This window comes from Zonotrichia albicollis, chromosome 6 (assembly GCF_047830755.1).
Source record: "Zonotrichia albicollis isolate bZonAlb1 chromosome 6, bZonAlb1.hap1, whole genome shotgun sequence".
NCBI lineage: Eukaryota > Metazoa > Chordata > Aves > Passeriformes > Passerellidae > Zonotrichia > Zonotrichia albicollis.
Window position 1 is genome coordinate 55,001,384 of NC_133824.1, and position 26,285 is coordinate 55,027,668.

General features: G+C 43.4%; 1 protein-coding gene across 2 annotated transcripts in view; it reads left to right on the forward strand.

The window, feature by feature from the left end:
- Positions 1–24,656, forward strand: part of MICAL2 (microtubule associated monooxygenase, calponin and LIM domain containing 2) — a 114,918-nt gene extending 90,262 nt beyond the window's left edge. For both annotated transcript variants that reach the window (XM_074543848.1, XM_074543847.1), the window contains 10 exons: positions 1,505–1,680; positions 3,105–3,179; positions 6,123–6,220; positions 7,856–9,152; positions 13,243–13,337; positions 15,165–15,257; positions 16,644–16,737; positions 20,211–20,310; positions 20,760–20,833; positions 21,563–24,656. In XM_074543848.1, coding sequence (XP_074399949.1) covers positions 1,505–1,680; positions 3,105–3,179; positions 6,123–6,220; positions 7,856–9,152; positions 13,243–13,337; positions 15,165–15,257; positions 16,644–16,737; positions 20,211–20,310; positions 20,760–20,833; positions 21,563–21,747 — 2,287 coding nt within the window. In that variant the 3' untranslated portion in view covers positions 21,748–24,656. The remainder of the gene's footprint in view (positions 1–1,504; positions 1,681–3,104; positions 3,180–6,122; positions 6,221–7,855; positions 9,153–13,242; positions 13,338–15,164; positions 15,258–16,643; positions 16,738–20,210; positions 20,311–20,759; positions 20,834–21,562) is intronic.
- Positions 24,657–26,285: the final 1,629 nt, after the last annotated feature.

Genomic DNA, 26,285 nt, shown 5'->3' on the forward strand with positions numbered 1-26,285 from the left:
CGTGTGGCTGCAATGGCAATGTGGTCACATCAGAAGGGCTGACGGTGTCTGTTCCCTACAGCCTGGATTTCAGAGATGAAAGAAATGGCCTGGTTACTAGAAAAAGGGCTAATAATCACCTCAAAAGGTTGTTGTGCCCTGAGGCAAGGTCAGGATGTGCACGGTGTGTTTATGTGGTGCATTTTTAATTACATTTACTCAAAGGGATGCCATAATCTGCCTCTGATCAGCTCAGGTGCCTCCCTGTGCTGCTCACTGTTCCATGGGCTGGCCCAGTGGCTCCCAGGAATGAGCAGTTTGTTTCCTTCTTTCCTACAGACACCTTTTGCACATTTGAAGGCTGCTTAAGTAGCTTCACTCAATCCTCTCTCTCTAGACTCATGCTTACAATTTTCTCCAGCTTCTTGACTCAGCCTTGCATGCTGGGCCTGTGGCTGTCCTCACGCCTCTCCTCCAGGCTCCTTTCTCCTCATATTTTCACAAATCTGCAGGAAAAATGTGAGCAGGGCACAGTGCATTGTTTCCAGGCCAATCCCAGCGCTGCAAATGCTGTTTCCCTCAGTTCATGCTTGCAGGCAGAAGTGCCTGGCCTTGCTGCCTGAGCACTGAGGGGTTTCACTGAGGGGATGGATCCCAGGTGCTGAACCTCGTGGCTGTGGGTGCAAATCCATGCTCTGATGGCAATGGGGATGCTCAGCTGGGCAGCACCCACAGCAAATCACAGTCCTGGTATCGTGGTGATGAAAGGAGAAAAATGAGGCCATCAGCTTTGGCTGCCAGGCAGCTCTTCCTCTGAAACACCCACACTGCTGTCAGGGCTCATGCTGGTGCTGGTTACACCCCCTGAAACGTCCCACTTCCATCTTGCCCTTGTGAAAATCGCCCATCGCTTGTTTTTAAAGTATTAAACGTTTAATAGTAATAAAATGGTTATAAAAATAGTAATATAATTAGAGTGATAAAAAATTGGACAATTTGGATTAGGACAATATGAGACAATAGAGACAAAGAGTTATGGACAGTCTGGGTGCCTCTTTCTGGGCAGCACAAGCCCAAAAAAGGCTCCACGTTAACAAAGGATTAACCCTTAAAAGCAACAGCCTGTTGCATATTCATACAGCTCATCCATGATGCATAAATTCCATTCAAACACAGGATTCTGTCTGGGCAGTGTCAGCTTCTTCCTCTGAATCCTCACAGCGTCAGAGTGAGGTGGGAAGTTGTTAATTTCTTCTGATAATGGGGCAATAAATTCTTTTTATCTTTCTCTGAAAGATTCAGGTGTCCTGTGGCTGCTGTCTCACTGTGAGTCCTCCCTTTAAGAAAAAGAATCCTACATAGCATAGTTTCTATGTTCACATTATGTTATAACCTAAAACTATATTTACCACATACTTGAGAATTAATGCAGCATCACTTTCTAACACAACCCATTTAATACTCATTTCAATATTTGCCAAAAGCTAATCACAAACCACGCATTTTTCTCTCCTTTTCCCTGTAGCTCTGAGCTGGAGCTGGATGTGCCCGGGGGCTCCTCGAGCTCGGAGGTGGGTGAAGCCCATCCCTCGGTGCCAGCCTCGCCCCCCGCCTGCTCCAGCCCCATCCCGAGGTGGGCATCGCTCATCAGGGGCCCCACGGTGCCCCAGGAAAGCTCCAAAACATCCAAAGTGGCTGATGGTAAGCAGTACCCTGGCGTGGGGGTGCTCCAGCAGCCTCTCTGAGGGTGCAGACAGGACTGGGGGAGACTTTTCAAAGTGGAGGCCGTTCCCTGCAGTGTGGCCAGGTTGTCTTTTTGGGGGGGTTTCTGCCTTTTTGGTGCACCATTCCCACAGTGCAGGGTAGCCTGGAGGAGCTGTGCCTCGTGCTTGGTTTGCAGGGGTGGGATGGATGTTTTCCCACCAGTAAAATGTTAGGGTGGTGTTAGGCAATCTGCAGCATTGCCTGGGCAAGGGTGAGGCTGGGAATCACTGGAGAGCTCTGCTTGAAACAATTTGGGTTTCTACAGGTAGCTGCTGAATGGTTTTGCATGCAGTGAAAGCACAGGCAGAAAAGGACATAGCTAGCAGGGAGGTGAGGAGAGGTTCGGGAGCAATCTGCCTTCAAATGGAAAGAAACTCTTCTCTGGAGCTGGTCACAACTAAAAGATGTGCTCAAAACAGCCAAAGACATGGTTCTGCAGAAAATAAAAGGCTGCCAGTGTTTGTTTCTTCCCATCTCCCACCACTCCCACGTCCATACATGCATTTTTAATCCTAGCAGAAAAGAGGGGATTTTACACAGCAATTTCAATCCCCTCTTGAATAAGGAGCCCTTGTTTGAGGCAAAAGGACAGCAGCAGACCCAAAAGGTGCCCAGCAGCGTGTGGCTCCATGTAACCACCAAAGGATTTTGTCCCTCTTCGTCCCCAGTGTCCCGCTGCCCCCATCCCTGTTTGCTGGGTCTTTTTCCTGCTCCCATCCCTGTTTGCTGAGGTGTTTTTCCTGCCCCATCCCTGTTTCTGGGGTGTTTTTCCTGCTCCATCCTGGGCTGTTTTTCCTGCCCCATCCCAGTTTGTTGAGGTGTTTTTCCTACCCCCATCCATTTGCTGGACTGTTTTCCTGCCCCATCCCTGTTTGCTGGGGGGTTTTTTCCTGCCCCCATCCATTTGCTGAGGTGTTTTTTCTGCCCCATCCCTGTTTCTGGGGTGTTTTTCCTGCTCCATCCTGGGGTGTTTTTCCTGCCCCATCCCTGTTTGCTAAGGTGTTTTTCCTGCTCTCATCCATATTTGTTGAGGTGTTTTTCCTGCCGCATCCCTGTTTGCTGGGCTGTTTCTCCTGCTCTCATCCATATTTGTTGAGGTGTTTTTCCTGGCTATCCCTGTTTGCTGGGCTATTTTCCTGCCCCATCCCTGTTGGGTTCGGGGTCCGGGAGGGCTCGGAGCTGCTCCTACATCCCTGTGGATGCACGCTGCCCTCTCCCGGCTGCAGCTGCTCGGAGAACGGAGCCCCTGCCCCGGGAATTTGGGGTTCTGCTCCTCCTGCCGCCTGTTCTTCCCAGCTCCACGTTTGCTCTCCGGCTTGTGCTGCATTAGCTGACCCTGTGTCCCCTCTGCTTCTGCCCAGCGCTCCAGAGAGCCAACAGTTTCCAGTCCACGGCGTTAAATAAGTATCAGAATTGGAGGAGAAAAATCCAAACGAGTGAGTAGAGCCTGAGAAGTGATTGTATCTTCTATTCGTGCTGTTTTCCTGTTCTTTCGCTGTCTGTATACCCTCCTTCCCTTTAGAATTTCTGTGATTTTGAGTCGCTAGTCACTACTAGTTTTGTATTTTGAGTCACTAGTTGAGAAAACAGAGATCTAAAACGCACCAAATGTTTCTTTCCATTTTCTTACCCTCAAAAGATCAAACTCCCTTTCTGTGTGACTGCACTCATCAGCAGGTGGTGTCCACTTCATTCTCCAGGTGGGAACACACAGTTCTGTCCCGGAGGTGCAGGTTTTGTCTCTAGCCTGCCTGCACTGATTGCCTCTGACCAGGTGTGGCTCTGGGGCTGACCTGGTGTCACTCACTGGAAGAGCTCCTGGAGGTGCCTGTTGGCACACTCCCACCGGTGCTGTCACCTCTTTTCTGCTGGGAAATAAACCCAGGTGATATTTCTGGGTTGGTGAAAGGGACAAAGCCAACCCCAAGAGGTGAGATGGTGAAAATAAATGTTAGTGGTTCTTGTCCTCTAGCAGTTTTCCTTGGTTTGGGCTGACCTGCATTTCCCTGTGGGAGTCACACATGCAGGAATGCAGTGATTTTGATAGAGATAGTGCTCTATTAATTTCTGATACACAGTGTGGTCACCCCTCCCAGAGGTAACCTTCCTCCTGGGCTGGGCTCTGTTGTATTTGGGTTCCCCTCAGATGGAGGCAGGAATGATGAATCTGACTCCATGGTCTCAGAAGGCTAATTTATTATTTTATGATACTACATTATATTAAAGAATGCTATACTAAAGATACAGAAAGGATACTTACAGAAGGATGAAAAGATTTCAGCTTGCTTTGAATGCACAAGAAAGCTTTGAGATTATTGTCAAGTCCCTGTGCTGTGGGATGAATTTTTATATCTCAAATGATGAGATAAGATGCATTTCCTCTGCTTGGCATCAGCCTTGCCTTCAATCAGGTGTACATGAGCACTGTCACTGCCCACCCACAGTGCCCTGGAGGCCTGGGTGCCTCAGGATAACTCAGTAAATCTCAGTAGGGCACACACAGAGCCATTCCATGCTCCTGAGAGGAGGCTCCCACAAGCTCTGTGAAGGTCTGTCCCTGCAGAGCAGCTGTGCCAGACAGACAGGGCTGCATGCCCTGGGATTGCCTGTGCCAGGAGGCTGTGCCGTGCTCTGAGAGGCTCCTGGGGTGTCCCACTCAGGGAGGCTGCCCCATGCCTGGTACGAGCAGGTGGGACAGGGTGTCCCCAAGGTCTCCTGGCATCCCTGCCAGCCTTGGCTCTGCCTCTGGAGCGCTGTAAAGCACGTGGGAACTGGCACAGACAGCAGAGTTTGGCTCCACCACAGGCTTGGGTTTAAAGGCTCACCTGAATTGATCTCAGTTTTTAGAAGATCAATCAATGATGATTCTTGATCCAGGTTTGTGTGTGGGGTAAGAAAGATTGTTAGAGAGGAAAGCAGAGAAGACTGGAGGGGGTGTCACTCTTAATTCTGACTAATTTTCAGCTTGTTCTCAGCAAGGGCATTGCTTACAGGTTTGCCAATTAATTTTTCCATCATTCTGTTAAAATCTTCCGTGTGCCTCAAGGGCTGTAGAGGGAGCTAAAAGCCTTTGAGAGGGAAGCAGTGTGCTGCATGAGTCTGCCTGCAGCTCAAGTACGCTGTTAAAATGAGGTGTAAAGCACAGTCAGCATACACTGGGAGAAGAATAAAAGCTTTTTTTACTCTCTGGAGGAAGACTGTAAGTCATAGTTTCTATATTTAATCCAATTTGATTAAAGGAATTCATGTGATCATCAGTCACATGAGAAAAACCTCAGTCTCCTTTTCAGGCATATTTCCCCAAACACATATGTTTCATAAACAGCACAGGGTAGGCAGCCAAGGAGAGGAAATCAGTGTCATACCTATATTGGCTGAAAGGCTCAGAGCAGGATATTACCTTTCAAAACCTTTAATCCCCATGCACGGCCACAGGGAACGCCGTGCTCCTAATTTATCTTGGGATTTGGGGCCAACAAGATCATGATAGTGCCCTAGGGAACTTTTTTTTTTAAATTTTAAATCCTGTTTTGAAAGCAAAGCCGAAAATACAGGTTCAGCATCTTGGTGGGAACGAAGCTGTTTTCCCTGTGACAGGTGGGGGCTGTGGCTTTGTGTGGAGCAATGTTCTCAGGTGTGCCCATGTGAGCTGGGGTTGGCAGGAATTCTCCCCATAGACTAATGCTTGGCTTTGGGAGTTAATGACTGAGCTGTGAATATACTTATCATGTTATAGCTGGACACAATAATATCTTGGATCAGGGATACTTTTGTTTGTCCAAAGATTATTTGTTATGTAAAATTCCCATAGACACAAGTAGGGAAAGTTCTCCTGCCACCCTTCAGGTGGGTGTTGCCTCCTTTAGTAATTAATTACCCTGCCTGATCCCAGCAGATCGTGTTGCCTGTTGTCCTGACTTGGGAGACTTTTTTCTGTCCCTGCTGCCTGCAGATGGATGTATTTCCTGTTTTGTCCCCATTCTGATGGACAGCTCTCTCAGGAGTCATCCATTTCCTTCATTTCTCGGAATTACCCAAAGTTCAAAAATCACAGGTTGCTTTGACTGCTTCTGAAGCCTGAAGGCCCTCTAAAGAGGACTGGCTTTCCAGAAGTTTCCTGGAGCTCCAAAGCTGCTTCACTACATCCAGCCCAGAAGTGGAAGCAGTTCAGGTCCTGAACTGAAAATATCAACATGTGTTTGGCACAGCAGGCACACACATATGTGAGTGAGGCCATAAACTTCAATGCTGCAGGTCAGTTCTTCAGGTTTAACTCTACCCAGGAGGCTGTTTAATCTTCTGCTCTTCTTTTTCAATTGCAGGCTTCATTTTAGACAAAGCCAATACCAATGGGAAGGTAAAAGTTGTGTCTTTTGCAGGCTTTCCTCTGCTGTCAAGCAAGAAACCTGGGCCACACGGGAAGGAGAGCTCAGGGAGCTGCCAGGGTGGTGCTGCAGAGGAGCACTGCCAGACACAGGTACAAAGGGAATTGTGCACAGCAGGATGGCTGGGACTCTCAGCAAGCTGTCCCTGCTCTTTAAAGAGCTTTGGTCCTCACAGTGACCACTGAGGGTGGAGCCAGACTTGTGCTGTACAGAGGAAAAGGACTTGGATTTGATGTGATCATTCCCAAATCAGGTGTCTGCGAGACTCAGGCCTCAGTCACACAAGGAGTTAGCCACTAATCTGTCGCATCAGTCATAAAGTCACAGAATAGTTTAGGCTGGAAAAGGACCTCACATCTCCCACTGCACAGGAGCATCTTCTGTGTCCTTCAGGATCTCAGATTTCCATGGTGTTTTCTGAAGGCCTTTTGTTTTTAGTTTTTTTAAGAATGAGGAAGGGTGGGCCTGCCGTGAGTGCAGCAGAGCAGGAGTCCTGGCTGCCCATCCTGAGCAGAGTCCCTGGAGCCAGGTGGAGCAGGGACCAGCCCACATCCTCCATGCTTGGACACTTGTCCTCACCCTTGGGTTAAACAGGACTGAAATTACTTGACCTCTGTGCTAGGAAAGAAATGAACTCTTCCACGTCCATGGTGGTGGCTGAGATCCGGTGCAGGACAATGGGGCCAGGAAGAGAAGGTCCCAGGGGAGCAGAGCTGCACAGCACTGCCTGATTCCATTCAGCTCCTGCCCTACCAGCACTGCTCACAGCCCTTTCCCTTACTCTGGAAAGCAAGGATTAACAGGGTGTTTATTTATTTATTGTTTCTTACTTTTTTTTTTTTTTTAAATCCAAAATCCTGGCCACTAACAACTTCAGTCATCAAACAGAAGCATGAAACAAAGTGCAATCATTATTGCCTTGCTTCTGCTGCTTCTGGGAAGTGAAAAGTCAGACAGATTAATGGCTTCACCCATGTGAATTTGGGTATCTGGCACAGAAGTGGAAGCAGGAATTCAATCTTCACAGCATCCATTATCACATAGCACTGATGATAAAATGCCTCCCTTTTAAGAAGGAAGGAAGAACTCTAGTTTTGTTCTGCTGGCTACATAAAGTGGGTATTTATCCCTGTTACTATCTTTAGCAGAAGATTTTGGTGGCTGGAGTAATGAATTTAAGCCTTTACCAAAGGAAAAATCACCACGAGAGGGAACTAATTTAATTGTATAAAACTACCATTTTACATTTTATAATCTTTCCTGGGTCACTTCTTCCATTCCTACCTGCACTACATAAACAGGTAGTGTTTGTTAGAAATTTGGAGAGGATGGATAATGGTCTCTTTTGCTTGCTCAAAACTCTAAGGTGATGCAACTGGAGTGCACAGGGGAATAGAGCAGATCTGCTCTTGTCTGCTTTCCTGGAGATAGAATTGTTTCTTTCTAAAGAAAATATTAAAGGTAATTCTTAAAGATGAATAACATTACTTTTAGACTATTAAAATTTCCACTATTATTAGATTGCTACTCCTAGAGAAATATTAGCCCTTTAGGGAGAGAAGCTTTTCTCACATTATCATCTACACATGTATTTGTGTATAAATTAAACATTATGTTCTTTACTATTATGCTGAGATTAAAATGGAATAAAATATTTTTTAAAATAGAGGTTACACAGATCAATGTTTTTATATCCCTAAAATAATTTTTTTTAATGCACTTCACAGTTGGCTTCTTACAAGAAATCACCAGAAATTCCAAGAGGACATTTCAAACCCTGCAGCCCGGTGTTTCAAAGAAAAGAAAAAGCCAGGGAGATGCCTGAAGACACCCATTGCTGTGTTCCCCACTGTCCCTTTCAGAGCAGCACCATGGGCTCTCCACAGAGCCCTGCCAGGAATCAGACACTGGCTGCTGATTTTCCTGAGCCTGAAGACACAGACAGTGACAGCTCAGCCTGGGACTGGAAGGAAAAAACATGGAAATACACCTTTGAACCAGAGCACCTTAACAGGGAGACAAACACACTGTCATCTCTGGACTTGAAAGAGAAAGATGGCAAAGCCAGCAGGCACCCAGAAGAGGAGTTTGAGCAAGAATTTAAGGAGGCAAAACAGAGGCAGCAGCAGCAGCAGCCCCTGTGTGGCTCAGACAGGCCAGAGCCAGGAGGGAGCAGCGCAGGCTGGGCAAAGAGCAGAGCCCCCATGGCTCTGCACAAAAGGGATGCTGCCTGGACAAAAGAAGCGTTCAAACGCCCTGGCTGCCCTGGACAGCTGCCCCTATTTGCAGATGGTTCTCCACCAGCTTCATCAGTGCACACCAAGGGTGCTCTGAGGGCTCCAGATGTGGTGTCCAGGGAGCATGCAGCCACCCAGCCAAAGTCCCCACTGAGGCTCATAGCCAATGCCATCAGAAGGTCAATTTGGGAGCCTCTGACCTCAGCTCCAGAAGGATTAAAGCAGGACTTGGACAGCAAAGTCAAAGCCTCCTCAGAACAAGCCTTCTTCAGCTTCCCCAGCGCTCCTGGGTATTCCCTGAGCCAAAGGAACAGGAACAACAATAACACTCAGTCACAGCATCCTAAAATAAGGGAGTGGGCAGGAAAATATGTAGGAGATGGGAGCCCTTACTCAAATCAGTCTCATTATTCTGTGGGTTCAGAAGGGATATCTCTAATGGACTCCAGGGAGGAGGTATCCTTCACACCCCACAGGCCCTCCAGGACAGCCCATATACCTCAGAAACCAGCTTGCACTAGGATGGAGGAGGTCCCAGGACTCCTAGAAAAGTTCACCTTTGAGGACAGTCCTCTGGGGACTCCCATGGATGAAATATGTGTCTGTAAGAAGTCCACTCCCCTTTCATCTACAGAGCCCAAGGACAGTCTGGGTGACTGTGCACAGAAAGGGTCACTCTTCAACAGACTGAGAAGCAAAGCTCATGAGAGGGAACGGAATTCCTTGGTGTCATCTCTGCCTGTCCTTAAGGACCATTCTCCAGAGAGGTTGTGCTATCCTTTCACAGGTGAGGACACCAGAGGAATTACTTTATTACTATTATTATTACTGTTATCATCATCATCATCGTTATTATTATTGCATAATAGCACTTAACCTTTGAAAGACCTGTGCATGCCCATGCAGGCACACACCTGAGGCGTGCTATGTTTAATTTCTAGGTATTTCCTACAATTTTGTGGCTAAAGTTTAGGTGTTGCTACAGATTTAAAGGAGTGGAGTGGACTTGGAGGCAGAAGCAGCTTGCTGGACCAGAGTTTGGTTTGCTCCCTGCTGCTGGGACATGTTTGGGTCAGGGGTGGCAAGGCAGAGTGGCACGCTGGGCACAGCGGCTCCTGCAGTGACACTGGGCTGTGGAAGGGGGACTGGAGCAGGCAAGCAGAAGGACAAGCACCAAAAGCTCCAGTTTTCACAGTGCAGAGTACATTTGTTTTCCCTGCATGAGGAACCAGAGGCTGAAGCAATAGGGTTGCAGCAGCAAGAAGCTTTGCTCTGTGTTTGTGCTTCCTCAGCACGTGTCTCCTCAGCCCTGCTGTCAGTGACCACTGTGGACATACTTTTGGGAGCTTTGCAGTGTCATTAATATCCCCCTGTTCAATCTGAGAGGAGAGAGCACCTTATTGACCTCCTCTGACCTATTTGTGAGTCTATCTGGGCAGTGATTAAAAGGTATCAATTTTCTTGTTTGCTTGCTAGAGCAAGGTTAGTATTAAAACTGCAGACAAGTCCAAGAAATATTGATGCCAGACCAAGAGCAGTCTGAGTGATGTGAGCAGAGGCTCAGAAAGAATTAAGTGCAGCACAGATTCAGGTGTGAAATATTTTTGCAGTAATTGATATGTTGGCTCATACTGAAATGGGAAAAGTTCTTGCAGGTTTGAATAATGCTATTCTTGATTTATGGTGAAAATATTTTGAAATACCATGCTGGTGTAACGTGTTGGATTCCTCTGCTGTCCAAGCCAGAAGAGAAATTGTTAAATTATTACAATTATTGAATATAGGAAATGCAAGGTCTGTTTAGAAAAAAAAACAAATGAAGCTCTAATCTAGTCATTTGCCCAGTAATGTTATCTTCAATGTTTCAACATTGTAGCTCTCTGAAGTTTTTAAAACATTCATATTCAAGTAAATCTGTATATAGTAAAACTAGTAAAGAGCTGAGTCCTGTTTGACTCTCAGAAATGGCATTTCTGTCTCATACAGGCCCTTGTCAGAGGCCCAGGCTTGGCAAACTTAAGCCATGAAGTGATGGATGACAAGCTTTAGCACACACTTCTTGTTATTATTTTCCTCTCTTGAAATTTACTACAAATTTCAGAAAATTTCTTTAAGGGATAAAAGTACTCCCAGCACCTATTTCAGATTTTTTATTTACTGCATAAATATCTTTAAGGCTTTTGTCCTCTGATGCTTCCTTTGTGTTCCAACGTGCAGTAAAACTGCCCCCAAAAAAACTGATCAATAAAATTGTTCAATCAGATGGCTAACTGGTTCTCTCCTAAGCCTACTTGAGCTTTTGAAATTCAAAATAATGCCAAAGTGCCATGTTAATTACTGATACTTTAGGCAGGATAGCCAGTTCAGCTGATGAGGAAATTTAACGTGCTGTGAGCTCTCTTTGCTGGTTTTGTGCTCACTCAGACTGGGAAGGGATTGCTTGCAAATGTTTCAGGTTCCCATGACTCCATAAGCTCTGTGTGTTTGCAGTGTCTGCTCAGTGAGGACACTGCTTTTGCACTGGTTTTGTATTTTAGAAGGGGAGCTGAGGCACCAGAAAATTCATTACATGCATATGACCACATGAGAAATCTGTGGAGAAGCAGAGATGTGAAACCAAGTCCTCTCTTTCTGCTGCTCATTCTTCTGGATTCCTACTGGCCATTCCTTCCGTTTCCTACCAGCTTCCATCTCATTTTGCACATCAGTGCCCCAGGAGATGTGTGTAACTTTATCTCTCTCTCTTGTAAAACACCGAAGTTCTTACAGTGGTCAGGATTAATCCCATGACTTTACAAAAATATGCAGTCTTGGACAGTTGTGGAGGAAGCCAAGAGATGGATACAGCATCATGTTGTCAGAACAGTTCTGCTCCAAGACATTCTGTGTGTTCAGGCTGCATGGCACAAAAACAGCCCAGGGAGCAAAGGGCAGTGAGCTGTGGCAGGCAGATGGACACCAGGGCTGGGATTCCCTGGGAATCTGCAGGACAATCAGAAATGCTCCCACATCTAACACAGGGCATCACCTCACATCATAGCTCCCTTGTTTTCCAGGGCTGGATTTCCCTGGGAATCTCCAGGACAATCAGAAATGCTCCCACATCTAACACAGGGCATCAGCTCAGGAGCTCTTCCCATCACAGCTCCCTTGTTTTCCAGGGGACCTCAGGCTTGCTGGGAACATGAGTACCTTGTTCATGTTAAGGGAGAGGTTCTCAAAAGCATTGCAATTCCATCTGAGGGCTTGTTCAACATATGCTAATTTGGAAATGAGGGAGATGCTAGAGTACTCAGGAAATAAGAAATATGCAATAAATAACTCCCAGTCTGAAGGAACGAGATGCCTGGAAAGTTGAAAGCCCAAGTCTAGAGGACTTGAGTTAATATTTGGAAAAGAACCTACATTTTTGAGATCAGTTCTGCAGCAGCTCAAGCTTTAGGCTTGTCATATTTGGAGGCAAATTGTTATCATCTAACTTTAGCACTGCAGTTCTAAATGTCAGATCTTAATGACTCAGTAAAGTCCCTAAGTTTGAAGATTGTTATGTTTGTTTTGTCCAAATTCTCACAGCTGTTGGCTAAGTTCTGCCTGTCTCACCCTGTTTGGTTGGAGGGGTTTTTTTGGGTTTTGGTTTGGGGATTTTTGTTGTTTGTTTGTCTTATTGTATGGAGCAGGCTGCTTCTCCTCCAGACCTTGTAATGCTTCCTAAATTATTGATATCACCCAAAGGGGAGGACAATGGGATGAACACGTTTCATGGATCCTGAGTTTAAATTAGGGCTGGAGGCAAAAGTCCTAATTCAGCCCTGGGACCCAGAGCAAGGCAAAGAAGAAATATCTACACTGGGAGAAGGGGAGGAGATTTCAATCTGAACACACCTAGAAAGCCAACTGTTGCCTTGTAGACACAAAGAAAAACTAACAGTGTTTGCTTTAAATTATGTACATTTCCAAGATGGCCAGCTGTTAATCATTAACCCTGCAGCAGGTTGAAGCATAGAGACAGATGTTCCAAAAGAGGTTTTATTTTCTGAATTAAAGAGAATGAAGCTACGCATTAGACAAATTAAGAAGAAATTCAAATATTTACACCCAGTTGAAACAAGATGCTGGAAAAACAGGCAAGATAAAATTGCTGCAATTAAATGTAATTTAATTTATAATTCTGAAAGCATGTTTCTTCCAAAGGCAGACTTTGAGTTTTCCTTATGGAGTGCATTGTTGTGATGTACAGATTTTCCTGACTTCTTATGGCATTTTAATCAACAGCGCAATGATGTGATAATATTCCAAAAGCAGAAAAATAAGTGACATTTGTTTAGACATAATTAATGAAATATTTATGTTGCATGAGGCTGTGTGATAAAGCCCTGTTCTCTTAGTCCATTTGCTTCTGATTACATTTGTGATTTTTTTATATGACCAGACATTCTGACGCCAACTATTTTACACTGAGCAGATGTCATGTAGTAAAAATGGGTGCCAGATGCTACAAGCCACATAAGGGTAATTTGTTTAAGAGCTGGCTCAGACTTTGTGCATTCAATTACACCGTATAGTGAGCCTTATACAATCATTTGGGTAATATGGCTAACTTCAGATATACATTTTAATGAATGTTGAGTGCATTCAGAACAGCGTGCTACATGCAGGGTGCTCAAGGAATTAATTTATTTGTTTGGAGTACCTAGAAAAAATAAAATATATGGCCAGACAGTTTTTGACAGGAACAAAAAATTTAATTAGTGTTGTCAGCTGAATGTCCAAATTGCTCTAGGTGCTGCTGATTGGAACTCAGGGCAGGTGCAAAGTGTCTGTTTAAGTTAAAGAACAGTATTTTTTGCTTCACTGATCGTTTTATTATTGTGCTTTAGGATATAAACACATACCTGTCAGAAAACAAGCTGCTGACTATTCTACTTCATCCTCTGATGAGGAGTTTGAATCCAAGCCTTCATTAACACACAAGGTAATTTGAGTTGGAAACAGAAAGGTATTTCCCTAGTTGGGCTGTATTTAAAATTCATCATATGATTTTGATCTAAGCCACGCAGAGGTTCCTCAAAGTGGGGATTGGAACATTGGAGGTTACATGTCATTACATTAAGACTGATGAACATCAACAATTCTTTTGCCTCTTTGGACCTTTAATTTCCCCTGGTTATACCAGCACTGACAGAGGAGGTCTTCATCTGACAAACAGAAATGTTTCACTGAAGCTGCTTTGAAGCTGATCCTTAAGTGGCCTTAAATAAGTAGCCCAACAAGCAAGCTATTGAAAAAAACAAACCAAACAGATGCAGATTTCCTTTGGGGGAATGCAGATTCATTGGAGAAGAGCTGCAGGCATGTTGCCTGGAAAACACTCAGTTTGTGGCTCACCCACTTGTGCTGATTAGGATAAATCCCCCCCAGGCCCTGTACCCCAAAAAGGGCTGACAGCAGGGGCTGGGGGCTACAGCCCCCTGAACCCTCCAACCCAGCCCTGAGGTGAGGAAACACAGCTTTTGTTGTCTGAATGGCTCACCAGAAAGGTGTTATATCCCTTTCCTGTGCAGGATATCAGTAAATGTAATTTATAGTATGAGGGGACCTTTTAATTTGGGGGTGGGGGCAAGAGGAAGGAAAGCAAAGTACTGAAAAAGACTGAAAAATATCAGTGCCAAGTGGGACTTTGAATGGAAAAAGTGGAGCCAGAGCAGAGCAATGTGTGGCAGCACTTGTCCCCAATGGCTCTGTGGCAGGGTGTGCTGGGATGGCAGGAATTCTTCATTCATCTTGCCTGTTACAGGGAAGGCAATCTGCAGTACAATAATGTCATGGGGAATTAAAGCAGGTTTAAATAAAATAGAGAAAAGAAGGGAGACATGGGAGCAAGCTGGATAGGAGTGACCCCAGCAGTTCAGGCAGGACAGAAGGCAGAGCTCCAGGAAAGCTGCCAGAAAGGGGAAGAAGGAGCAGCTGTTGCACATGGGCATTCCCAGCAGTTCAGTTTGGATGCACATTCCCCACTCGGTGTGCTTCTCTCAGCTCCTCCTACCATCCCTTTTCATGACACTTCTGGCTGCTATTTTGACAGTGCCACCGTTTGTATCTGGCAAAACTTGGTGGGAATAATTTTATTGACTTCCTGGCTGAGTAAGTTTTTAATTTTGTCCCGTCTATGGTGCTCCTGCCTCCTCAAAAATGGGAACACCACAGCCTTGAAGCACTTCAGGACAGTCTTGGGTCAAAGGCAAGATGGAGAAATGGCAGGTGATTCCCTGGCAGGTGATTCCCTGTGCTGTCCTGATCTCCCAACATCAGCAACAAGTGCCCTGGGGAAAAGCAAAAGTCTCTGTAATGCAGCACAGCAATGGCCTTAGGGAAGGTTTCACAGGGCTTCAAGTAGTGCCCCATGATGTGAATTCACCACTTTAGAGCTCCAGCAATGGAAATGGGTTGCATTTCCTTTAAGTGGTGCTTTCCCCAGCCTCTATATGCCTGTTTATAGTGGGATGTTGTATACAGCCAGCTTGGTGATTTGGAAATGTTTTATTGACACCCGCTGAGGGCTGCCTTGGGAGCTTGTAAAGCTTTAAAGGCAGCATAGCAAATGCCTGTGAATGCTCCTACATGGCTGTTTCCCTTCTGCCTGCAGCAGCTGAGCCTGCTCTGGGCAGGGGATGGGCTCAGACTGTCCCCAGGGTCAGTCCCACCCTCGATGGCTCCCTGGTTCTGGGGGGGCTTGGAGGAAAGCTGCAATGGCAGACTCGTGCTTTGATTGCCTTTCTCTTTCCCTCTGTGTCTCTTATAGGCAAAAAAGGCTCTCAGAAAGAGAAGGAAGCTGGAGAAGGAGACAAAGCAGTTGATTAAACAAGAGGAGCTGAAGAGGCTTCACAAAGCACAGGTGAGAATGCAGCTCACAGATGTCCCTTTGTCCCCAGGAGTGCCTGGTGAGGATGGGGGGACCCAAAGGGGCTCTGCAGCTCTCCTCACTCCTCAGCATGGCTCTCTGCCCTCTGTGCTGAAATGCAGCAGCAACAGCAGGAAGGGGCCTGTGCCAAACTCATGTCAGTCCCTGGAGATCTTCATAATTGGCGTCATGATTTTGTAGATGTGCACAAAGAACAAGAGGGAATAGTGGCTGGAAATAAGAGAAGGGGACTGAAGAGGGAGAGAGATAGAAAGGGGAAGTAACATCAGCCCTGTAGAATGTAAGAAACTCAGCCATTACCTCTGTGCATGACAGGAAGATACAAAAATGCAGTGATGGCTTTTGTTCTCTCCCTGCTACAACAACGAAAGTGAATCATTTTTCCCCTTAATGACAGAGAGCCACTTCATTTTACACAGGCCCTGCTATTCAGAGAATGCTAGGAAAGCTCTGCACTCTACTGATGTGTGATTATTTCCAATTACAGTTTAAGATTTGTACATGCACTTCTGCACAATTTGATCTCAGATGTATCCTGCTCAATGCATGGGAAGAGAAGCTGTGTTTCAGTTTTTTATCTGAGAATTGTAAATGATCTCCAGGTGACATTAGATGCATATGTGACTACTCTTGTTTCAATGCTTTGTGGAGACAATGAAGTCCAAACTTTTTGAATGATCTTTTGTATTTGTTAGGCTGTTGCTGAGGGCTTGGCTTGGAATGCCCTAACACAGCCTGAAATGGGAACTGCTGAGCATCTCTCTTTGACATTTCTACCTTTTAAGGTGTTTCATGCTTTTTATCCCCACCACACCTCTAAAAGTCTTATTTCAAAGGGAATGGACAATGGATGTAGAAATCCTTCCTGAAGTGCCACTGAATTGTCACAGCTATTAGATCCTTTTCTTTCTGGGTCAAAAGCTGGTGAAATATGAAAGCAAACCAAACAAAATTCCCATGGACAATAAAATAGCAAGCAGAGCTTTCCAGCTGTAAGCCTTCTCTATTTATATGAGCTTTACTAATGTAGTATCTCACAATATATGTCTCTGAATATGAAAGTATTGACTTTTGCACCTTGTGAGACACAGAAATGTTGTGATCTCTTTTTTTACAATGGGAGAGCTAAAACACAGAAAAAGCTGAGGTTCTTTTGGTGCCTGTGATACTTACATAAAGTTGTGACAGACACCTGGTGACATATTTGAATTGCTTAGGTGCCTGGGACACTCAATGAGTTGGCAGGAGCCATGACTGCTCTGAGACCTTTCCAAGCTGTTTCTCTGAGAACTGAGGCCATCTTTTGGCTCTGAATTTTGAAGCTGTGTCTGTAGCTTTTCTATCATTACATTTTTACAGGCAATCCAGCGCCAGCTAGAAGAGCTGGAGGAAAGACAAAGAACTTTGGAGATTTTTGGAGTCGAACTGGAGAGAGAACTGAGAGGAGAAGCAGGTACACAAAGCAGTTTGCTTGTTTAGTGGTGGGATTTTTAACCTGTGGTGGGATTTTTAACCTGTTTCAAAACACAGGGTTTTAATGGTTGTCATGGAAATAGTTTGGTGCAAAATCCGAAAAGGAACAATAACTGGCACGACCAAAATGATTGATAAACCTTTTTCTCAAACTCTCTGTTAGCTCAAGCACCTTTACATTGAATGCTTTAAATTTTCTTTGGTTATCATAGATTTGGAATTAATGACAATGCTATTGAATGTGAATTTACATTTCCCCCAACACCACCTCCCCCACACTTTTTTTTTTAATTTAAGTCCCATCCTGAGCTAAATTTCATCTTGTGGAGGGAACCAGTGAGGTTTCCAGGAGCTGTATCTCAGTTACCAAGCCAGCAGCAGCCCGTGCCTAGTAACAGAGTCTTTAATGACTTTCCTGGAGTGTGAAATGCCATTAATATGATTAGAGCCAGTGGCCATGCTATAGCAACAGCAGCCTGCAGGCACACACACAGACCCCACCAGCACAGCTCTTATCCCAGAGGATGGCAGGGGATGGCAGCCTTGTGTTCTCCTGACAGGCACTTGCACAACATGCAAAACCCAGATATGTTTTGGCACTTGATCTTCTTGTTGTCTTAACCAGGCAATCCAGTCCAACCCCTCCATGCTGGTCTTTTGAATGCCCCATTTCACAGCAGCTCTCACGCCTGTTCTGAACACTAAGTTCAGCAAGAGAGCATTCACCCAACCTTTCATATTTATTAACTAATTTCCTAGAATTGACTGTGTCAGCCTATTCTAAATTTTATTTAAAAATTTATAATCTATTTTTTCTTAAATGAAATCACAACCCTTTATCAAACAGCACCCCGCTCACTGCCTGTGAGAAAGTCTGCTAGAAAGGCTGTGAGAATTAGAGTTAGCTTTTTTCTTCTGATTTTTATGAAGGTGGTTGTTTTTTGTAAGCCTCAAAAATATAGAGGGACGAGAAGCTTCTAGCTCTTGGGATAGACACAGAATGCCAGGATAAATGGCCTAGAGCCACTTCTTGTTGTTGCTGTTTTGACAATCGCATTTCCTAAAGAAGGCTGCCTGCCAAGAGATCGATGCTTCTCATTCTCTTACCATCCCTGGTAATTGGATTGCCCTCATTAAGGTGAAAGTACTGGTTTTTTTTCTCCCTGTTGATTGTTTGTGTGTAGGTGGCCAGTTACAAATAGGGCAGATACTGAAAGGTAGGATGTTACTGTCTCTCAATAACTCTTCTGGTGCAGAAGCCATGAGCTCCCCAGACAAAATGTGAGTGCTTTGTTGCTCACAATAACTTGTGTGTAATGATGCAGGAACTGCTGAGTTTAATATTCTGTTCAAGCTTCCTAAAAATAATGGGCATTACTTTTTAATGAATGACCAGTGTTTATTAGGTTAAGTTGTATTTAAGCAGGTCTGTGCTTATGCAATTCAAGTGATTTAATAGGTATTATTAAGGTAATTAGAAAACGATCACAGTTCAGCAATAATATTGAGCTGCAAAGGTTGTGAATAACGAAATTTAGAGGCAGGCCTGCAAACAGCATTTTGCAGTGACATTTAAGCAACTCTCCTCTAATAATTCTGCAAGCCTGGGATGAATGGCCTCTTTGTTAGGGGGAGTTATTCATTAGCTCCTCAACTGAATTAGAAGAGAACATGCGTGGGTGCGAAACAACTGCCATGAAGACTGATGAGCAAAATGAGGTTTTGATGATCTTGTAATTGTAGTGACAATAATTCATGCATTAGGGAAAAAACCACAAACCCAAAAAAAACCCACCCCCCAAAAATGAGAAGAAATAATATCAGTCCTATGAATAATTTTTCATGTTCGTTATTTCCTTTATTCTGCTTCAAAATACCAAATAATAACTCACTGATGTACCATTGCTTTGTTTTCCACTGACATTTGTGAAGGCTTATGGAGAGCTTCTGCCTACAAGAAAATACAGAAATAAAAATCTCAAAACACATTTTCCACTGAAATTAGCATAAGGGCTCAGTTGACTAATCAAGTCATGAACAATGATAGTAAAGAAGAAAACCAATGTTGAGAGAACGTTAGGAAATGTCTCCATGCTTTGGAAGGTGAATAAATATCTGCACATGTTGGAGCTAGTTTTTGATTTCACAAAAAACATATCTGAGGTGTCTCAGAATTTTCAACAGAGTCAAAAGAAATCAGTTGCAAGCCTGTAGAAATAAGGAATATGAGGTTTAACTGTACCTAAAAAGGTGCAAACTGGCCAAGATCCCTTTACTGTGTGATGACTGTAAGAAGGGACAGTGAAGCATCAACCTGAGAAGGTTCAGGTTTTGAGAGGAGCGTTCAGTAAATACTCCTCCACAGCCTATATACAATTGCCTCAAAATTGATGAAAATAGAAATGCCTCTGATGTAATAAGAAGAATGGCTGACTTTCAAATGGATCTCAGTCAGGAGACTTGGGTAAACCAGGACAGGTTTGCTTTAGCAATGCTGTAGGGACAAGCCAACATGGCTCACAAAACAAACTCACAAACTGTGTTCCCTCTAACTTATTAAAAGAAAAATCTGTCAAACTGCATCATCCAAAATGCTTCTTTGCTTTGTTCTGCTCTTGGAAGGCATCAAGAGCTCCATCAGACTTAAATAAGTATTTAAATTGCTAGTAACAAACATTTGAAAAGCTCAGGGGAAAAATGCCCCTGGGAACACTTAAGGGGATTCTGTGGGATGGAGGAGGAGGCAAAACAAGGGCTACTTTTATTGCATCTTTTTGTGGATTTTATGAAAATGAATGTTTTTTTGCAAACTGCATTATCTTTGCTTACTTCAATCAAGCTACAATCTTTTATTAGAGAGACAGAGTTTCTAAAGTGTGGCAGCAGGCAGGAACAGGCAGAACAGATGTGGGAGGTGTGCTGGCAGTGCCACCAGTGTTGCTGTAACTCTGCATCAAAGGGAGATGGGGTGGCTTTCTTTTGTGAAAAAATGAATGGAAAATGTGAAGCCATGAGGATGTTAAAAAGGACAGCAAGGAAAACAAATACATATTTCTTTATGTATTTAAAGAAGCAGGGATTAAGCTGCCACTGTGCACATCCTGAAGGCTGATGGTGTTAATGGAATATCCACCAAGACACAGTTCAGCTCTGAAGCCCAGTTACAAAGGAGACACTGAGCTAAGAGACAGAAATAGTGCCCAATATGTGATTATTTGAAAGGAAAAACTTTAGGACACAAGTTTTTTAAAATCCCATGCATCTTTAGCTGCAATAAGCCACAACTGTCAACCAAAAATAGATAAAAATGTCCTACCTGTTGTACTCAGCCATTACTGGGGTAAGTCACACCAAAACCAGCTCCATTTTTGGAGTCATGTAGGCTTACACAGGAGAACTTAGTTGGCAAAAGCATTGGAAAGAAAGCACACTGAAGTCTCCTATTTCCCACAGATTCAGGCACAAAGGATGAAAATCAGATGCTACATGAATGGTTTGAGCTGGTCATGGAGAAGAACAAATTAATGCGTTATGAGTCTGAGCTCCTGATTATGTAAGTAAGAACAAACAGAAGTATTAAAGATGGGAGGGGAGAGGGAAAAATGTACTCACAACTCACAATACACCTGATCACCTTGCTGTGTGCTGCATTTGAGACAGCTGAGGAATAAAATCCAGAGTAGCTCTGGAGGCCCTTCATGTGTGGGTTCAGCCCTATGCAGACTTACAATGTGGGTGCCGCCAGCAAAGCACAGACGGTTCAAAGCCTTAAGCATTGCTGTGCCTGGGGGAGTTTAACCCCATACCTAATGTAAAAGGTGGCAGTGGTACTCCTGGAGCTGTTCTGGAGATGTTGGCACAGGCAAACCTTTCAGCTTTGGCAGCCCATGAGGAGAAAATACCAGATAAACACAACACAGAATCCCAGAATTGAAATCATGTTAACAAATATGTCTTCATTGAAAAAAGCTGCTTCTTTAACATACTTTTTGCTGCACCCAGAGCCCAAGAGCTAGAATTGGAGGACCACCAAAGCAGGCTGGAGCAAAAGCTGAGAGAGAAAATGGCCATTGATGGTAAGTCAGAGGGGACAGTGGGACAGACTGTGCCAACCCTGCTTGCTCCAAAAAAGGGTGGCTGAGGCTCCTGTGCTCCTTCAGGCAGCTCTCCAGGCCAGCTGATGGTGGACACCAATGGAAAGTGACTTCTGTCACCTAAGAGAAGAGATTTTCTGCTCTTATGCAGCATTGCTGGGCACCACAGTGTTTTGGGACTGCTGTGAAGTACTTGGGATTACAGCTTGGGCTTGTCCTTTCATTTGGGATTTGAAAAGAAGCAATTTATTTTGAAAAAAAAAATGCAGGGAGAAGAGTGCTTCCATAGCACTGACTACCCCAAAATATCCTGATTTGCTCTAGGCATGTGGATTGCAAGTGATGGCAGGTTTCAGTACATTTTCTGAAAAATGCTTTCCATTTCCTTACAGGTACTACATTTCATGTAGGGATTTTTACCTTGTGAGCTAAATTTAAACTACAGCTTAATTGCTTCTATAATTAAGTAGTGCTTTTCCTATCACTTCCAGTCTAAATTTTGTACCAGATCTACTATAGACTCTAGGAACTCTAATGATCAACTTCAAGTGGCCCAAATCCAGGAGAAAATTCTCCTGAGCTGTAACTTTAACAATACTAACTGCTATTGACTACATTTGTCATTGATGATAATGTTAATTCAAGCTGTGCACCAACAGTTAAAATGCAAACAGTGATCTGGTTCTAAACTTCTTTTTTGTGGCCTTTTAGACAGCCTTAAAGATGAGATGGATCTGAACGAGGAGGATGAAATTTTTACCGAGATGATGAAAGTGGTTGAAGAAAGGGACAGACTCGTATGTGCCTTAGAAGAGCAGAGAGTGAAAGAAAGAGCAGAAGACCAGCACTTTGAAAGCCTTATTTTATCTACAGGTTATCAGCTGAGCAGGATTTAAACAGCCACATACAAATAAACATCCTTTCAGCAGTATTCCCTGTCACGGAGATCCGCTCTTCTGGAAAATGAAGGAATTCAAATTTTAAATCAACTTATTTGGGAAGCACGTCATTTTGTTATCAAAAGCTTCAAGGCAGGTCTTTTGCTTAGACCAGAGACAGTCATTTCACTGTGAGCTCAAAGGACCACTGGGATCCAGGTTTGGACTGAATGTGTCTGTCTGACAGGCACCAGGGCCAGTGAAAGGGAAATCAGAGCTCCATTATGCTCTTGGAATTTTATTTTAATGCTGAGAGTAGAGTTTCTGAGGAACATGATGACATCATTTAGTATTTCTGAGACAGCCTTACTCTCCATCTGTTAGTCTGAATCTCTGTGTGGCTTTGTTAATGTTTTGGCACAGCCAAGCCGTGGCCAACTAGAGAAAAGTCAGAAAACAAGCATCTCATAAAAATAGGGTTAGTCTTTATTTCTGGTGGAGGAAGAGTCATTTGACTAATAACTACATATGAGCACTTGCTGAAACTACTGTAAATGCAATGCCAGAAATTAATTTTTCAGGTATTTATAAGTTTTATTGCACTGTGTATTTTTGAACAAGAAGTTAAAGCATTATTAAATGCCTGTGTTTTGTAAAAGGGTAAGGGATTATCAAAGGGGTGACTATCCCTACAGCTGTTACAAGCACAAAAAAGTTTCTGTATATCAGAGACTAAGGTCTTTAAAATCAGAAAAAAAGATAATTTAAAAATAGTAATTCAGTCCCAATTGGACTATAGGGCAGACTTTAGTAGGGCATACTTTAAAATTTCTTCACAAAACACATCACAAATTGTATTGTTGGGTGTAATAAATGTTATAGTAGTTAAAGCCTTCCCTGACAACCATCCCATAAAAGGACTACAAAAAATGTTGAGTTTTTAGTATCAACATTTGATAGAAAATATTGTGAGTGTATTTCAATTACATTTATCCTGCTGCTTGAGAATATATATTTTTTGCTTAAAGGGACCATCTCCTATCTTTTTTGTACATGCATTTGTAGATATTGGTAAAAAGGCATGCAGATATTCTCCTAATTTAAGTAACTTCTTAAATCTGAGATAATTCTGCCAATTTAAGATTGGTAATATTCCCAACTGTATGTGTGATACAGTAGATTTTCAAACTGGAAAAAACAAGAGGAAACTGAAAGACTGTTTTTTGAATATCATTTTACCTCATGCTTTGAGAAGATTTGATGTTCTCATTATTTTGTGAATGGTGCTAATTTGCAGCATCTTCCTGTGGTACAGCCAAAGATAGAAGCATTCCTATTAAAAAAGCTTTAAACTGAAAAACCTCTTGGTGGGTACTGGTAAAGTAACAGACACACTGGATCCTGTCACAATAATTTCAGAGTTGTCTTTAGGGTTGGTTTGGTTTTGTTTTTGTTTTTCCTTCTTTATTGCAAGAAATTTGAAATATCCTTTCTAAAGGTAAAAGCAAGTTTTTGCTATTGGTCACAGATAAATAATATACCTCTGTTGGTGCAAGCTTTATGCTATTGCTCTGCAATATTTATTTATATCTATTTATTAGACTGTTTGGAGAGGGTAAGAGTGTCTGGTTGCATCTTACAGTTTGGATGTTGTCTCTGATTTTGACTGAAAAATGTGTATTTCTAACAGCTGTGTACAGCAAAACTGTGCCTTGTAGAGCAGACAGCTTTATAAGTTTGGTACATAATTAGCATTAAAATATGAATTAAGATTTTAAACAGTGTTCTCAGTGACTGTAACTTGAAGGGATACACTTAAAATGTAACATTCAGGGCTTTAACATGCAATTTGTCTTCCACTACAGTGAAAAGATATGGAAGAAATACTTAAATGTTTTCCAAAATTTACCACCAGACTTTTTCCCCCTCTCATTCATAGGCTAAGCATACCTGATCTTCAGATGACATTTTTACTGAGATGGATTGCAGTGATTGATTCTTTAAACTAACTCTATTACTTAAGACTGACACAAAGTAGGAGAGGCAGAGCAGCAACAAATATTTTCATTTTCTCTGTTGAGATCTGCTGGTATTTCCAGTTTGGTGGAGAAAATTTCTGGGTTTTATCACTGTCCCCAATCCTCCCTCATGCAGTCCTGTAGAAAAAGACCGTCTAGGAAATGTCACAGTTTTCTGTGAAATCCATAATGATTTCAAGGTATTTTTCAAAAGTTTGAAAGCAAAATTCTTAGAGCTTTGCAAAGGAGGAGAATTCTGGAGAAATCTCCAGTTACATCAAAGATTGGTTTTCTCACCTCACTTTTACAATTAAGTAGTCCCATTCACATTAGTCTTGCTGCTGCAAATATGCCCTGAGATTTCAGTTTACAGCAGATAGATAGATTCCTGTTCAGCTATAAAACCAAACTCCAACGGGTGCTTTCCCTTGAGCTTCAAAGATTTGCACTCTTGAGAGTATCAGAGTCTGCAGGAGCTGAGGGCCATCAGAACTTTATGGACATCAAAAACATTCTTTGCTAAAGAAGCACTTTTCTAGATGCCCTGTGGTGGTTACACGTGTTCCACCCAAAACTGTCTGCTCTTGGGTGGAAAAACCTGTCAGGCTACTGCTGCCCTGCCTGATATCGAGTACCTCACAAGATCAGACCCAAAAATAAACTGTGCAAGTGATTTAGAAAATCATAAACTCCTAAGTCGTTTAAAGCAGGTCTTTGTGTATTGTGAGAGTAGAGAAGGGGGTTAAAAAAAGGAGAAGCTATGTGCACTGTTGCCAGGTCAATTTGTTATGGCTGGCTTCTACTAGAAATGTATTTAAACACTGGTTTGGTTATCAGTTTTCTTGCTGCTCAATCTTTTCTGTAACTTGGCTCCCTAATTTATAATAGATTTGTTCATTTTTAAGTTGATGGCACTGTCATTTTGGGGTATAGCACTGTCATTTTGGGGTATAATGTGATGTGCTGGAATGTACTGAGTGTGTCTAAACGGGCTGGTTGTGAGAAATTATCTATTTGAAAGAATAAAATTCTGGCTCACTCTTGAAGTCCCCAGATAATTTCCATAGAAATTTCTTTCTACTGATACCTGCAGCACAATAATGTGTGATGAGGACAGATCTTTAGCTAAAGAAATTAAATCATCTTCTGAACTCATGTACTGGTAAGTAAATCACAGCATCTTGCCATGCACAGATTCCTTTTGTGGCTCAGAAATAATGACACTGAGGTTTGGGAGCATCTCTGACAGAAGAGATTACAAACCCCAGGAGACCAACAACTTCCACACATGCTTACACAGGAATTCACCAGCTGCTTTCCTTGGGCTTGACACACAAATCATAGCAGCTCCTTCAAGACTCAAAGGAAAAGTGTTGACAAAATGGTGATCAAAATCATAATTGCCAATTAATTGTCAATTTTCAAATGGCACTAACTTTCCCTCTATCAGGTCACCTTGTTTTGTTGCTTTCCAGCAGTGGGAAAGTCTCACTGACCCAGACCATGTGGTGCCCAGAGGAGAGAAGAGGATAAGCCAGCATGATTGTGCCCTGCTCAGTGACTCTGGACTGATGGATGGGTCTCTCCTCCTCACAGGACAGACGGACAGCTCTCAGAATCTCTGCTGCTCACACTGACCCCGAGGTGGGTTAGAAAGTCTCTTTTCCCAGCCTGGTGCTCAAGGGAGTCAGAGCTCTTCAGTTCTCATTCTCAAGGTTGTTTATTGTTTTTTATCTATGAAATTCTTTCTCTGGCCAGCTGAGGTCTGTCCAGCAGGACAGAGGCACACACCCTCGGGCAGTGTTACCTTTTTATACTAAAAACTACATATACAATATTTACCATAACTTCCCAATACCAATCACCTATGTTAGACAGTGAGCTTCTACCCTAAACCCATCTAAAAGTGCCAGCATCACCCAGAAGATGGAGGCCAAGAAGAAGAAAGAAGAAGGACAGGGTACACCCAAATTCCCAAATTCCTCCCTAGGGAATCTTGGGACCCCAAGCCCCCATTCTAAAAAACCCAAAAATCTATTTTTTCACCCTGTGACAAACTATTATTTTGACTTGTAATTCTTCATATAAAGGTGGCAATTTAATTTACTCCAAGGGCTAAATCAAAGGCACAGGAGTCTTGGGCTCTGTGCCAAGGTCTCTGAGCCCCCTGGGCAGGGTCTTGAGCCATCCAGGGCAGCCAGAGGAATTTCCTGGGTTCTGACAGACAGCTGCTTCCCTTCAGAGGTCAGTGTCATTTCTGGCATCTTTGAACTGAGATTTTCCTTTCACTGTCATGTCCTTTCCCTTCCATCTTGTGGACTTTTCTGTCCCAGGAGCAGAATAGGAATGCCACCACAGGAATTTACTGGGGCTCTTCTAATCACAGTGCATGCATACACCCTCCTTATTCCCCTCATCACAGGCCTAAAGAAACTCAGTTGGTGTTTAGGGATGTGGTTTAGTATGGATTTGGCAGCACTGGGTTAATGGCTGGACTTGATCTTACAGGTCTGTTCAAACTTAAACAATTCTGTGATT